A 15,381-nucleotide genomic window follows, 5' to 3' on the forward strand; every position below is an offset into this window, starting at 1 on the left:
GAGCTCCCCAAAAACCTAAACCTCCCCCCCCCCCCGCACATCGAGAACCCTGAGGACGCACCAGAACCTGTCACAGACATGTCTGTCAGCCACTGAAGCACAAAGCCACCCACAGCTTACCATCCCCAGGTGTGCAAAGCAGAGACGCAGCAGCCTTCCACATCCTACTTCCGCCTAGTGGTGTGCAACGAGTGGGGGACAAGCTGATGATGTCAGCAGCCAGCCCTGAAAAGAATCCCACCTTCAGCACATAAGCGGTCACACACAAACCCCGGGCAGCTCTTTCCACCACCCTCTTGTACGGATGGACACAGGAAGGTGAGGGGACCCATAAGTTAACCCACAACCAGGGAGATAAAAGGCACCCAGTCTACTCCCAAGCCCCCTCATCTGTCCATGACTGCCATGGTGCCAAATTCCATCCAGACCACCTTCCACCACGTGGGGGGCGCTAGAAGCCTAGGGGGGACACTGTGAAAAAGCAGCAGCAGGTTGCTCTGTTATATGCATCCCCCTGGGAGATAACTCACAGGATGCCCCAGAAACCAGAAGGAGCTGTTGCAGCCGAATCAGACGTCAAGTTCTGTGCGCATTTGTAGGCTAAGCTGGGGAGACTACAAGGATCCAGCCTGTCACTCAGTTTGATTGAAGATCAACCACTTACAGAAACAGAATAGAAAAACGGATACGAATAAAAAAAAAACCAAAAAAACCATAACGAGATCCCAACAGGGAGCCAGGTCCTCACTCCTCGATGCTAGTAAAAAAAACTAAGCTGCCTCCAGCTAGTGCGGGGTTGAGCCATCAGCAGGAGCTTTTTGTTTTGTTCCTAGCGTCTGCAGGCAGCGATATAACCCTTCCGTTGAATGGAAAAATGGATGTGTCCTTCAATGAATGGAAGAGAAAAATAACTACACAAATCACCAGTAATATTAATGGACCAGGTCAGCTGCGTATACAAGAGGCTAAAAAAAAAATCTGCTATGGCTAGCAGTCACTGGACACTGTAGGCTTAGGTTTAAGTTAGGCTATCTTACTGGAGAAAGCGCCATACACAGGAGCTAATCTCTATAGTACACAGACTACAAGCAAGGCCTCCTTCCCTGCTCCTCCTCTATTCCCACCTGCACTCAAAAGGAACAGGAAGCTGTACCTCTCTCACCTGAGTTTTCCTGGTCAGGTCACAGCTGGTGGTTTGAGCCCCCCTCAACAGCAGTCTTACTATCTCCTCTCCCCAGCAGTGTGTTGTTCTCAGCACAGAAGAGGCAGCTGCTAGGTGGATGTGCGGTGCATAAGCAAAAAATGCACCATTTAACATTTGCTGTATCATCAAGGCCTGAAGAGAAGGCATGAATTTTAAAATAGTGGTTCCGGAAAAACCAGTGCCCAACTGCCAGAACCGAAAATTACAACTCTTACTACTAAGCCCGAGAATAGATAAAAAAAAGATGGGCAGAAAAAAACCTAGACAAAAAGGCAGAGGGAAACCTACCGTAGTACAAATGAAAGATCTTTAAAAGAGAACTATGGGGTACACTCCCTTGCCATTTTTGTTTCCTAATGATACAGGAGTACATTTTGCAATGTACGCCTGTAATCAAAAATCCACCATAAGCTTGCATTTCAATATAATATACTGTGGGTGGAGCTGAGCTCTGTGCAGAGAAACGATCCCGACAATATTGTCAGTATGCTCCCCCAGGGGTGTGGAAATGTAAAAAAAAACTACTTGTCCAAGGACTAAAACTAAAGCGGGGGACCAATCCACTTAACCGGATACAAAAAATAATTTTAACCATGCAAAGAAGCGCTTCTCATTGGTCAGTGTGGTCACTTGACCAACGAGTGCTCGCAATTTGAGAGTGAGATTCAAAATCCATAGGGCCGGGCTGTGCTGGATGGAAGTATGGGGTACAGATAGTACACCTGTACTGGTGGAGGGGAAGGACCGTGCGCCGAAAGGCAAGTATAACACTGGGGGAGGGAATATGGGTAGAGGGTTGGCCAGATTTGAGCGGATAATTCCATTTTCCCAAATTAATTGCACAGAATTTTTAATTTTATTATTTTATTTACTTTATCACTTTTTATTACTATCACATAGGGGCTAACAAGCTATGTGATAGTGTATGGAAGTGACATTCTCCTTATGGAATCTGCCTTCCAACACAGAATATCGAACAACTGCACTGTGCTTGATTCTGTGCAGCTTGTGATCACACAGAGCAAAGCAGAGAACAGACATTCTCCAATCTGCTCCCTATCCTAAAATGATTGCCTTGGTCCCGGGTCCCCCAGAAGAGCGGACTGCATGTCTCGGGCGTCAGGCGATACGAATTCCGCACCTGTCCCCCCACTCTTCTCCCATTAAGTGGCCAGCTCCTTGTAGGAGCTGCTGCGTGTTCATTACTACCTGCGCAGGTGCAGCAGCTCCGTCCCAGTCTCCTCTCAATGCTGCTGTCTCCATCTCTTCTCCCCGGGTCATCATGTATAAAAATGTCCCTGCATCACATCTGTCCCCGCCTCTGTCCTCCATGCAGGGATGGATGGTATTCAGGGACAGTGTTATTCATAAGCCAGGGAGAAGAGATGGAGACAGCAGTGTGGAGGGGAAGCAGGGACAGAGCTGCTGTGCCTGCACAGGTATTCATGAACGCACAGCAGCTCCTCCAAGGTGCTGTCACTCAATGGGAGGAGTCAAGAGTGGGGAGGATCCTGACAATATCAGGATTACTTTTCAGCACAGAGCTCTGCAAACAGTATATTATACTCAAGTGCAAGCTTATGGTGGGTTTTTGATTACAAGAGTACATTACAAATGTACTCCTGTGTCATTAGGAAACTAAAAATGGCAAGAAAAAGGAGGAGGGTACCCCCATGTGCCCAGCTTGCAAATTACATTAAAGTGCAAGCACAGTAGTAAAATTAGAATTTTAACCAGCTGGTTACAGCTGCCTCAGTGCCATACAGAGGAAAAAAACCTCAGCATGAGACCTGCTACATATTTAACAGTGAATCTTCAGAGGCAGAGGACAGGAACACTGCCAAAGCCCCAGGGCCAATAAGTCCACAATTAAAATCCCCAGATGTATGAGCCAGACCTGAAAGCAGCTAGAACATACTAAGACAGGTCCTGTGCTAGCTAGAACATACTAAGACAGGTTGGGCAGAGAATAGCATACTAGCATACTTGGTGAACTGGGAGAGAAAGTGCTTTTCGTCTGACTGGAGAAACTTCAAAGAATTTAGGACAGTCACAGGCAGAACTTCAATATGCACAAACTGGGAAAACCTACCCTTGTTGGCTGATTGCAGAGACTTCCAGCATTGCAGTGTTTGGCCTAACACCAACTGTTTATTTAGAGAAATCATCCAAAAGAACAGAAAATACTTCCATTCTCTCGAGGACGTTAAGTGAAACTGAGCAAAAGTAAGGTGGGAGGGGCTTTAGCCTCAAGGGGACTGGCCTTGAGTTTTCTATGTGCCTAGTATCCATGTCTCCTGTAAGGTTTTTTTTTTTTTATCAAGCTGTATTCATCAATGGAAATTGTATTTATAAAAACCAAAGCAGAAGGTGGAAAAAGGAGTGCTCCGAGAGTAAACCAGATTTATTTTTATTTTTTTAATCCATACTAAAGAAAATACAGCTGGCACCTTACTGGCTCTTGTGAGAAACAAGCAGTCAACTTCGAAAGGATCAACCAGCACAAAAATGCATCTATCACATGATTCAGATTCTCCTGCATGGATTACAGAGAATGCAGAAACATCCCAGCTTCAGCATGATATAGGGTAATACTCCATGGTGTAACAGAGAACCAAGGCATGAAATCGTGTTAAGTGTCCGGAACATATATCCAGAAAATTAAGCTCAATCTTGACCAACCGTAACCTCCAAAATAGGGGGAGTTCTAACCAAAGGAGGGAAACATTTGACTATATGCCATGTCCATGATACTTCAAAAGCATTGACACAAGAAAATCACCATGATAGTTGAATACCTTTGGTACAAGTTGTCCTTCAAGGCATGCCCCTTCCCCACCCAAGTGCAGACCACCCGAAGAAACACTCTGCACTCGATACAGTGATCTTCACTGGTCACAGATCCTTGCTTAAAAAAAGTGTTCCTCCATGTCCTCTTCATTTTGTTAATGCGTGTTGTGCCCTATAGGAAGTGATGTACTCTGCAGAAGGACCATGAATTAGGCTCCTCATAGGAATGAATAGGACTGCAGCGCATGTGCACAGGATATGGAGGACATGGTAGAAAGCTTTTTAAATCAAGGATGCGTGGCTCTGGGCAAGACTGCACAGTGAAGATTGATGGAATTAAGGACAAGGTAAATATTTCTTCAGGCAAACATGCCTTAAACAACAATTTGCAGCAGAAGTATAAGTTTTCCCTTTAGGAAGGGGTCAATGGTAGCCCATGCATTTAGCTCATGACTGATGTCAATAAGTAGCTTGCTAGAGGAGCAGTAGTAACAAAACCATAGGGAAAAAAAAACAAAAACAAAAAACAAAAACAAAAAACAAAAGCTGAGCAAAAGAAAATCAAATTTAATGGTCTTAAATGCAAAATAAAACAAAACAAAACACAAAAAGCAAAACAAAAAACAAGAAACTCCAAGGCAGTTCATAGAAATCTTGGGTAGGGAATTAGGTTTACTTAACTACGAATCAAATCATTAGGTTAATACTCTAAAATTAAAAAGAAAAATTTATATGCAAAGTGGTCTACCAAGAAAGAAAATTCACAAACAGGGATGCAAAAATGTTAAATGCTCAAATGTTTACAAATGTTCTTGAGTAGGAAGTTAAATTGTATACTTACAGTCACCCACCCTCCTTCCCTGGAAAAAAGGTATCTTTAACTTATGCTGTACCAATACAAAGAGAACCATGCAGCATACATGGAACAGAAAACTTGATAGCTACAAGAAATATTACTTGAGTTCATATAAAAACTCTAACTGGAGTTTTCAAATAACTCTTTGGTCCTTCACTATGTTTCAGCTGGATTCGTGAAAAAAAATTGGAAAATTTTACAGGGAACTGCATTTTTCATTATCGTTTAAGGGCCAATTTAAATAAATCATAGTGATATCACAACTTTAAAAATAATTGATCTGAAAGATGGAAATCACTTATTTAAAAATAGACGGCATAAGTGTACATAGGATTTTTTTTTATTTCACGCTAACATACAATTTAAAAGAAAAAAATTGAAATGTGTGGCTGTATTCTTACAAAATGCCAACTACTTAATTTGAAAAACAAAGGGAAATTTTTTTTTCCAAAAAGTAACTGGCAAAATAACTATAAACTATAACATACAAGTCATTGAATGCCCCACAGTTACTCTGCAGATAGGATAAAAAAAGACATGAGGATACTAATGTCTCCATTTTTAGAAACCTGAACTGTAAACAGTTACTATTTAGGCAAGACAACAATAACAGGGAGGAGAGAAGCACTGTATATATACAGATATTTAAGCTGGCAACGTGACAGCTTGGTTTAAAAAGTTTTCAGCGTCTGGAAAACATCAACCCAAACACCAAACCTGAAAGTCTTTAAAGTCCGCAAATGCTTAATTGTATCACTATTTGTAGGGTATGTTCTCAAACCATATATTTTTTTTTTTATACTTAAAGAAAATAACTTAAAAATTGGTCTAACATGTTGGGAACTCTCAAACATTTGAACATGTAAGTTGCATCCCCAGAGTATAAAAAATCCTTTTTCTTTTTTAAGACTAAGACAGACACTTGTGAAAATTGGCGCAAAATGAGTTTTACACTAACAAAGAAAAAAGTCTTCCCCGACTTCAATCTTGTTTTCTCTATTGCATACAAAATTTAAGAGCAAGTTATTTGTGGGACTTGCTTGTTTTGAAGGAAACTTGTAAGGTTTTGTCCCCTAAACGGTAGCCATTAAGACTTGCAATGGCCATGGCAGCTTCTTCATAGTTTGTCATGGTCACAAAACCAAAACCTTTGCACTTGTTGGTGTTAAAATCACGGATAACCTTCACGTTAGTGACTGCTCCAAAAGGACCAAACATCTGCCAGAGGATTCCTTCATCTGCATCTTGCCCAAGGTTGTAAATAAAGATGCACCATCCAGAGGAAGCATTGCTAGCAACATTCACACCAGATATACTGCTCATATGATCAACTCCCATGGGTGAAAATCTATTAAAAAAAAAAAAAAAAAAAACCCAAAGTTTAAGGTATAGGCAGAAATAATCAGATCACAGTTAACAATTTTCCTTACATTTGCAAATTGTATTTTAGTGGAACTTCAAATATCTTAGAATTTACAATTTAAAACCCAACTCCGGGCACAATAATCTTATTGGAGTTAAGCAAATCGAACAATGCCTTTGCTCTAAAGCTACCTGGCATAATTCACAATTCCTCCTTCCCCCAAACTTCATGTTCACATGAGTGTGGAAGTCCAGCTCCCGAGCCCACTCCAGCTGTAAAAGCTACAGGTCTCATGGACCTCAGCACTGCAGTCACATTTCTGCTCACCCACCTCCTGAAAAATCACAAAACAGAGTCTGGGGCTGTTTGCTTCAGACTTCTCCAAAACACAGATAATTAAATCGCAACAGGTTTGTATGGAGAGCGCAAACTACATCAGTGGGTCTTACTTAGAATATTTTGACAATCACAATCGGCAGTGCAGCCTAGTTAGAAAATCTCTCTTGATTAGGGACACGTCAGTATAAGTCTGGCAGAGGGGTAGGGGAACCTACAATATAGATGAAAGCTCAAATTAACAGGGTTAAAACACCACTGTGTATTTTACTGGTATATTTTATATAACAATTATTTTTTTGTTTAAAAGCTTAGTCTACTTTTCTGCTCTAAACATGTTTACACCCATATTTAGGGTGTAACACTGTCAAATCACAGACACCCTCCCTTATCTGAATCGTGGGGTTCTTCTCTCTGCAGGTTTGGTCCCATTTTTGAATTTGACGTGGCTGTGCTTGGCTCCACCCACACAGACTTGTCATCCAATCACAGATCGGTTTGTGAATGGAGAAACTACCAGTCATTGCAAGTGCGGTGATGTTACTGCACTTGGAGTGCATTGACACTTCCATGTTAGTGCATGTCTGCATGGATGGGAGGAACAGTTTGCAAGAGCCAGATCATTTTACCGGCGATAACTAATGTAGAGAAATCCATCAATAACCAGACCCACCACGCCTCAGTAGCAGAGTGCATGGCCAATGATGATAGCGTAAGGAACTTGCATGAAGAGAAAGCCAGCACTCACTAAAAACTCAAGCTTTTAATGAGCTCAAAGTAGAAAAATCATAGTAAAAGTTAGCATAATACCAATGTTTTGGGGGCATCAATGACCCATTTCTCTCCTTTGTGGCCTCATTAGAAGCTTGAGTTCTGGCTTTCGCTTGATGCAGATTCTATTTTACTATCAGTGTCCCTGTTAAGGTGGTCATACACTTTACAACCATTGTACAACTTTTTTTTGTCCAGACATCTCATCCTCGTTCAATTTTCTTACAACTAGCCCATCATGCACAGACCACTGTAGTTCACAATTAATGCTCATCAGCACTGGCCAATTTTAATTGATCGAAAAGGACAGATTTTCGTTTTACCATGTGCAGTTTTCATCTTGAGATTTTTGTAGTACAACGACGCCACTAACCTGTCCATTTCTGTCCAACTAGACAAACGTTTTCTAGCCAGCTTGAAAGACAGAAATCTGCCAGTTGTACAGTAATTAAGGTTGTACACTCCCTATCAACTGGCAGATTTGCGGATGAAAATACAATCGCAGACAAAAAAAATCCAGATAATTGTAAGGTGTATGGGCACCTTTAGGCAGAATGTCCCTATTGATAGTTTTAAAGCATAATTATAGCCATGTAGACATTGCAATATGATAAAACTAAATTAATATTTTATTCTAATACTTGAATTGCCATATACATTTATTTCATTTACTGGCTTCAATTTCTGTTCAAGAATTGGCTCCTTCCTGTTTTGCAAGAAAAGAAAATCACAAAAACAATTTGCCCACTCAGTAACACCCACAATATGGTCTGTATAGGGCCGAAACTGGCCGATCATTTTTTCGATTAACGGGATAAACAAAATGATCATCTTTTATTTACAAATAAAATACACAAATGGAATGTTACAAAGTTTACTTTTTGTTTCCGTTAGTATGCACGCGTTCGAGGGGTTGGGGGACTTGGGGGTATTTTTATCTCATTGCTATCACATGGGGGGGTTCACAAGCTCCCTATGTGATAGCACATTGGAGGTGACAGGTTCTCTTTAAAGGTGACAATAGGGATCTGTTAGGCCCCTAGTTGTCACCTTTCCACTTAGGGAATGAGAGCTGCCCGCTGAGGCAGCTGAATGTCAACACAGCAGGCAGTGGCTGGAAGCAATAGCCAGCCTGTGATTGGCCTTCAGGTCCTCCTCTGTTGATTGGCAGCAGGCATTTGCATTAGCCATCCTGCTATTGGCTATTACAACTGAAAAATAGCCAATAGGAGGCTGGCTATTGTTTCCATCTGCTGAGGGGAGACTTGACGCCACCTTTCTACCACCGGCAGAAGAAGGGACACGGGGGGAGCACCGGGGCATGGAGGGAGCAGCAGAGACACAGAAGCAGCACAGGAACGAGGGCAGGAGCGAACAGACGTAGACAGCAGCGGAGAAACAGGGGGCACCAGCAGAGGAATGCAGAGGTACAGTTGTCTTTCCTCCTCTCCGGACCACTGCGGGGAGAAGAACAGAGGAGCAGATTGGGGCAGCTGCGGATTCAACCAACTAAGTGATGAGAATTATCAATTATAATCCATTTAATCGATTAGTTGTGGCAGCCCTAGGTCTGTATATGCAAAGTGGCTTTGGATGACAGATGGGGGCATTCTGCCGGCTGCACTGCTGTAACTCACAGGAGCTTATGTGCACAGTAGCTGCAAACATTCACCTGCCTTCCTGCAAATGTGTTCCAAATGACACAATCTGTAATAAATACATTTCACAAGAAAGCTGAAAATCATAAGAATACATAGGACATTAGTAAAGCTAGATTTCAGCAACACAGAAACTTTGCCATTGTAATGCATACAGCTGAACATTAAAAGCAACAAATCTGTCAACTGGATATATCTAATATATCAAAGAATCTCACTGCTTCGTACTATTCTAGGGTTCGGGCAGGCTGGGTAAAGTACGTTTTTATGACTACAATACAAACAGCAATTTTGTTGAATTAAAATATGTAAAATATGTATTGTACTATTTATTGAAATGCCTGTCCCTGCTATGTGTTTTAAATATTAAACGAAACATATTTTTTTCCCCAAGTCCCCCACACACGTCGGGTGCGCCTACGCACGAAAACCGCGATCGTGCTACACATGTTGGGTATCGCCATGCACGCTAGAGTGAGAGCAATTATTCTAGGGTCAAGATTTACATGCATCTCTAAATTGATGACCTGCTGGGGCTTTTAAAATAGGTCGTCCATTGACTTTTTGGGGTACTGAATTTTGTCACAGTTTCACAGGCGCACACAATTTTTAACCAGGACATGGGTATCTTTTTACTATTTGTAACCTCATCTTTTATATTTAAAAAAAAAACAAAAAACGGGTATTATATTGTGTTTTGGAGCACTAAATGTAACTTAATTGCATTTTTCAATACATTTGTGGGTTTGATAAAGGGTTGCGCTAATATCGTACAACATAAAAATTTGCAACTGCCGCCATTTGATTCTACAGGGTCTTGGCTTTCGGAAAAAAACATGTTTGGGAATTTGAAGTAATTTTCAGGCCTAAAAGATAATTATGTTTGCAAAAACTGAAAAAAGGCCTTGGCAGCAAAAAGGTCCTTATAGGGTTAAGAGTTTCCACCTGTGACAATTATTGTCCCTCCTGTAAAGGCGGGAAGGATGCCACCTGTAACCAAACACAGTTAGAGACATCATGCTGGCTGCTGGATCTGAAATTGCACACACAAATCTGCTATTGCACACACGGGTTTACATTCAACTGCCACTGCAGGCAGCTGTCATTCCCTGGATGAAGCTATTTAAGCCATGTGTGCTTGAATAGCTCCTTTTGAAGTAGAAAGGGGACACCAGGGGTCTAACAGACCCCTGATGTCACCTAAAGAGAACTTGTCACCTATGTTAACTGTGTCCCCAATTATGAATGAACAGGAAGTGCCGTACATTACTTTATGTGCATTCATAGGTTTAGAGGCGTCCTGTTCATTCATAACAGGGGCTGCAGAAAAAGACTGTTCCAACAAATAAATATCCCCAGGGCCCCCAACAGTAAAGTAAAAAATAAAATAAAAAAATAAACAAATGTTAAAAAAAAGGTTAGAAATTTATTTTTTTTGGTTTTTGTTGCAAAAACAAATGTTATTTTCGGTTAGATTATTTTTAATGCACATATATTTATTGTTTCTACATAGAGTAGCTGTCATCCCTGGCCTATGTCAAAGAAAACGACTCTGACCAGATGCTTTTGTCTGTGGTAATCCAAATGTATATACGCTATATTGCCAAAAGTATTGGGACACCACTCCAAATCATTGGATTCAGCGGTTCCAATCACCTCCATGGCCACAGGTGTATAAAATCAAGCACCTAGGCATGCAGACTGCTTCTACAAACATTTGTGAAAAATGGGTTGCTCTCAGCAGCTCAGGGCATTCAAGTGTGGTACCATGATAGGTTGACACCTGTGCAATAAGTCCATCCGTGAAATTTCCTTGCAACTAAATATTCCATGGTCAACTGTTAGTGGTATTATAGCAGAGTGGAAGCAACTGGGAACAATAGCAACTCAGCCACAAAGTGGTAGGACACGTAAAATAACAGAGCGGGGTCAGCACATGCTGAAGTGCAGAGTGGACAGAAGTCACTGTCTGCAGAGTCTATAGATACAGACCTCCAAACTTCGTGTGGCCTTCAGATTGGCGTAGAGCTTCATGGAATGGGCTTCCATGGCCGAGCACCTGCATCCAAGCCTTACATTACCAAGTGCAATGCAAAGCGTCGGACACAGTGGCGTAAAGCACGCTGCCATTAGAATCGAGAAGTGGAGACGTGTTCTATGGAGTGATGCATCATGCTTCTCTGTCTGGCAATCCGATGGACGTGTCTGGGTTTGGCGGTTGCCAAAACGGTACTTGCCTGAGTGCATTGTGCCAAGTGTAAAGTTTGGTGGAGGGCGGATAATGGTGTGAGGTTGTTTTTCAGGGGTTGGGCTTGGCTCCTTAGTTCCAGTGAAGGGAACTCTTAAGGCATCAGCATACCAAGACATTTTGAACAATTGCATGCTCCCAACTTTGTAGGAACAGTTTGGGGATGGCCCCTTCCTGTTCCAACATGGCTGCGCACCAGTGCACAAAGCAAGGTCCATAAAGACATGGATGAGCAAGTTTGGGGTGGAGGAACTTGACTGGCCTGCACAGAATCCTGACCTCGACCCAATTGAACACTTTTGGGATGCATTAGAGTGGAGACTGCAAGCCAGGCCTCCTCCCACAGACACTCCTAAACCTTGTGGACGGCCTTCCCAGAAGAGTTGAAGCTGTTATAGCTGCAAAGGGTGGGCCAACTCAATATTGAACCCTACGGACTAAGACTGGGATGCCATTAACGTTCAAGTGCGTAGAAAGGCAGGCGTCCCAATACTTTTGGCAATATAGTGTGTGTGTGTGTATTCATAAAGTATTGAGCCGGCCCTTTACTTTTTTTTAAATTTTGTTATGTTGCAGCCTGATACTACAGTTGTTTAAATTCTTTTTTTGGTGGTCATTAATCTACACAATTATGTCTGGATCCGCCCAGCTGCGTGAGTGACAGCTGGCTCTGCCTATCTAGAGGCAGAGCCAGCTGTACCCGCCCCCTCCCTGTCCGTTCCACCAGTCAGCGCTGGAGTATCGGAGCGGGGAGGGGGGAATCCAGCCACTCCCGTCACGGCAGAGAGCTGTGACAGGATCGAGATGTGAGTGAACGCCGGTATGTGTTCGCTCACTTCCCGATCTACTGAGCCGACCTGTGACAGTCTCATTGTCACAGGTCGGCTAGAACTATAAGGTGAGTGAAAAGCACTCACCTCATAGTTCTCCTTTATAAAAAAAATATATATCACATGCATTTAAAGGCCATTTCCACCTTTGTAAGTGATTGTAATTTTTTTGTATTAATGTAATGGTGCAGTGGTGTGTGTGTGTATTTTCATTATTCACAGTGCTGTTTTTTCCCCCACTTTTTTGGGGGAACTCTTTAATGGGCCAGAGACCTAGAATTTCAAATTTCCCTCCACAGGAAAATTAGTCCGACTACTGGGGTCGGATTGTAATTTACAGGATGCAGCTGTGAGATCTTCCATTTTCACAGAGCTCCAGGCTGCAGCAAGAGGACTGATTTCTCTCAGCTAACCCCACCCTCTTCTCATGCACAAGCACAGTGGAGTAGGAGAAGTGTGTTACATCTTCACGTGAAGCAGATCAGAAAGTATTTGCAGCAGCTGAGAGGATATCACAGAGCTCAGCCCAGCTGACGAGTCATCCTCAAAGCATTCAACACACTGCTCTGTTCTGGGGAGAAATAAACTTTTGCAGGACTCGTTCTAAAGGTGGGTAAACTTCCTAAACTAGTCTTTAAGCTTTCATGCCTGTCTTGTTGATTTGTCTCCCTCTCTCTGTGTGTTTATGTGAATTGTCTCTCTCTGGGCATAGTTGCAGTCTGTGCCTATTTAGGTGTGATTTCCATGCTTATCTTTAGGTCACTCTGACAACCAAATTCTTTGTATAGAAAACAGCCACACACCTGTCCTGCCCGTCAGAGGAAGCCAATTCACTCTGATAGTTTTTATAATCAAGGTACAACTTCTGCTATTTCCATACACACAAAGGCAACCTAATGTCATGTCTCACCTGTTTCTGCCTGTTACTAGCTCTCTCTCTGCCTACATGATTTTGTTATGTATGTTTTTTTTTGTGCACAAGAGCCACATAAACGAGGTATCATATCAATAAATTGAGCATTTTACTTTATATTGTCTCTTGGTTTTTGTGTGTGTGTTTTTATTTATTTGATTTCTACCCAAAGTCCATTTACAAGCAAGCATGGATTAATAATATTGAGATGTACTTCCATTTAGACCAATTAAAATACATCAGATTTTGTGTGTCTGCCAATCGGAAATCATTGCATCCCAGTGTTAGTGCTTATGCAAACTGGGGTACTGATTTCACATTTAACCATATCATGATTGCCTTTACCAAAAACATGCCAATAGCTAAATTGCACCCTATTTCTCATCAATAATGCTTTGGCATTACATGTTAATGTCAACTTTGTGATTTGAATAGCACAGCCTCTGATGACATACTGTTGATATTTACATCTCCCCCTCAATCATTCCAGCAGCAGTGGTGCATGCTATATGACTTTGTCCATCAGTGCCTGACAGAAGCAGCGCTGCTGGCTACGTGATATCATATGCACATGTTGGGCGTAAGCACCTGTGAAGAACTATAAGGGCCATTTCATACTGTATGCATGTAAACATGAGCACAAATGGTTGCATGCACACAGCATAGAATAAAGGTCCATATTCTGTTGACTCATCATTTTCTAATTTTAGTTTACACCTTTGCCCAAAAGGGACCCATGTGAATAGCCCAATAAATACAAGACTTCTGCATGTAGAGGCATTAGACCCCATTCACACTGAGCGTTTTGTAGCACAAAAATGAAGCTCATCCAATGCATTTCAGTGGAGAAGTTCACATCTTGCAGCTTAATGTTGCCTGTAGCTGAGGCTCGAACATGAGCTACATTTGAGGATTTCGAGCAATTTGGCCCCCATTACACTTTGATAGGCTGCCAAAAGAAGCGCTACGTAGCGCAACAAAATGCGCACTGCAACTCAATGTCGCTCAAAGTGGATCGGCTCAAATCATCGCTGAAAAAGTGCTTATTTTGTTGTAGCTCCATGTGAATGGGATCTAAAGATTGTGAAATTGGACCGCATAAATTGGATGCCCAGGCGCATGAACCCGCAGTGGTTAGAAATTGAAATACAAACTACTTAATTTATAAGAACATGTGACTAGGGTTTGGAAAGATTACATATGATATTTTCCTCATAGAAAAGTGACACAGTGCTAGAAAGGTAAGGGATTATGGTATGGTGCGAGAAAGTTAAGCGATATAACAGTGTAGGTAATGTGCAGTGCATGCAGTAAGCATGCAGCAGCGAAAGCTGATGGTATTTTTGCATTGTGTTTGTAAAATACTAGGGCTGCAACTAACGATTTTCGTAATCAATTAGTTGGCTGATTATTTTTCCGATCGGATAAAAAAATATTTTTTAATTCAATAGTTAGTTAAGTGTTATTTAATTATGAAATATTGATTAATTGTATTAAATGTTTATTTAATACATATATTCATTCTTTCTACATACAGTAGCCGTCATCTCTGGTATATGACAAAGAAAGAACTCCTCTCACCCGACGTTTTTGTCTGGGGTAATCCAATGAGATGCACGCTTGAATCAGTGCCCTGACGCGCATATTCATACGAGCCGATTGATCTATAGAGATCAAATGTTTAATCTAGCCACACTCAGCTCTTGCCTAGCTGAGCGAGGGAGAGGATATTGCTAGACACACTGCACAAGAAGCTCCGCATGCAGTGTGTCACAGGCTTCACAAGCCTAATTGTGATCGCTGCCCAGCCAACATGTCCCCCGGGCAGCTGCACCGCCTACCCCCACACCCAGTTGTTATGCCACTCACTGGACGCATCGTTCACACAGCACACACCACTTACACCGGTTGTACCCTGCTATGCAGCCCGTCCACAGTTCACTATCCGCAGCCCAGAGAGGGGGAGGCAACAGGTCCTCCGGCAGTGCTGAATGGTCAGTTCGAGCTCAACTAAGTGTTCGCCGAGACACCAACATTTTTCCCTGGGATGGCCCGATTCAGCCCATCCACAGTCCACTATGAGCAGCCCTGAGAGGAGGCTGAGACATGGGGAAGCCGCGGGTCCTCAGGCAGTGCCCCATCAGTGCGCACCCAGCTAGGCATTTGCCGGGACTCGCTTGGGAGTGAGGCGGGGAGGGTGAGGGTGTGAGGAGTTGAAAGCAGCCCAACTAATCGATTGACCATCTAAATCGATAATGAAAATCGTTGACTGGCTTTCATTATTGATTATCATCAACTTTATCGATTAGTTGATTCAGCCCTATAAAATACACTTGTTATAGGAGGCATCTAAGTGAAGATATGTGTTGTAGGGCGATAGTAGAAGTAAGATATTACAGGTTTTTTTTTTTT

General features: G+C 42.3%; 1 protein-coding gene across 1 annotated transcript in view; it reads right to left on the reverse strand.

The window, feature by feature from the left end:
• Positions 1 to 5,074: 5,074 nt before the first annotated feature.
• LOC108800576 (ELAV-like protein 1) overlaps positions 5,075 to 15,381 on the reverse strand; it is a 96,468-nt gene continuing 86,161 nt past the window's right edge. The window contains exon 4 of the mRNA XM_018572557.1: positions 5,075 to 6,198. Within this exon, the coding sequence (XP_018428059.1) occupies positions 5,874 to 6,198 (325 nt within the window). The 3' untranslated portion in view covers positions 5,075 to 5,873. The remainder of the gene's footprint in view (positions 6,199 to 15,381) is intronic.

This window comes from Nanorana parkeri, unplaced genomic scaffold, assembly GCF_000935625.1.
Source record: "Nanorana parkeri isolate BGI_ZX_2015 unplaced genomic scaffold, ASM93562v1 scaffold2068, whole genome shotgun sequence".
Taxonomy (NCBI): Eukaryota; Metazoa; Chordata; class Amphibia; order Anura; family Dicroglossidae; genus Nanorana; species Nanorana parkeri.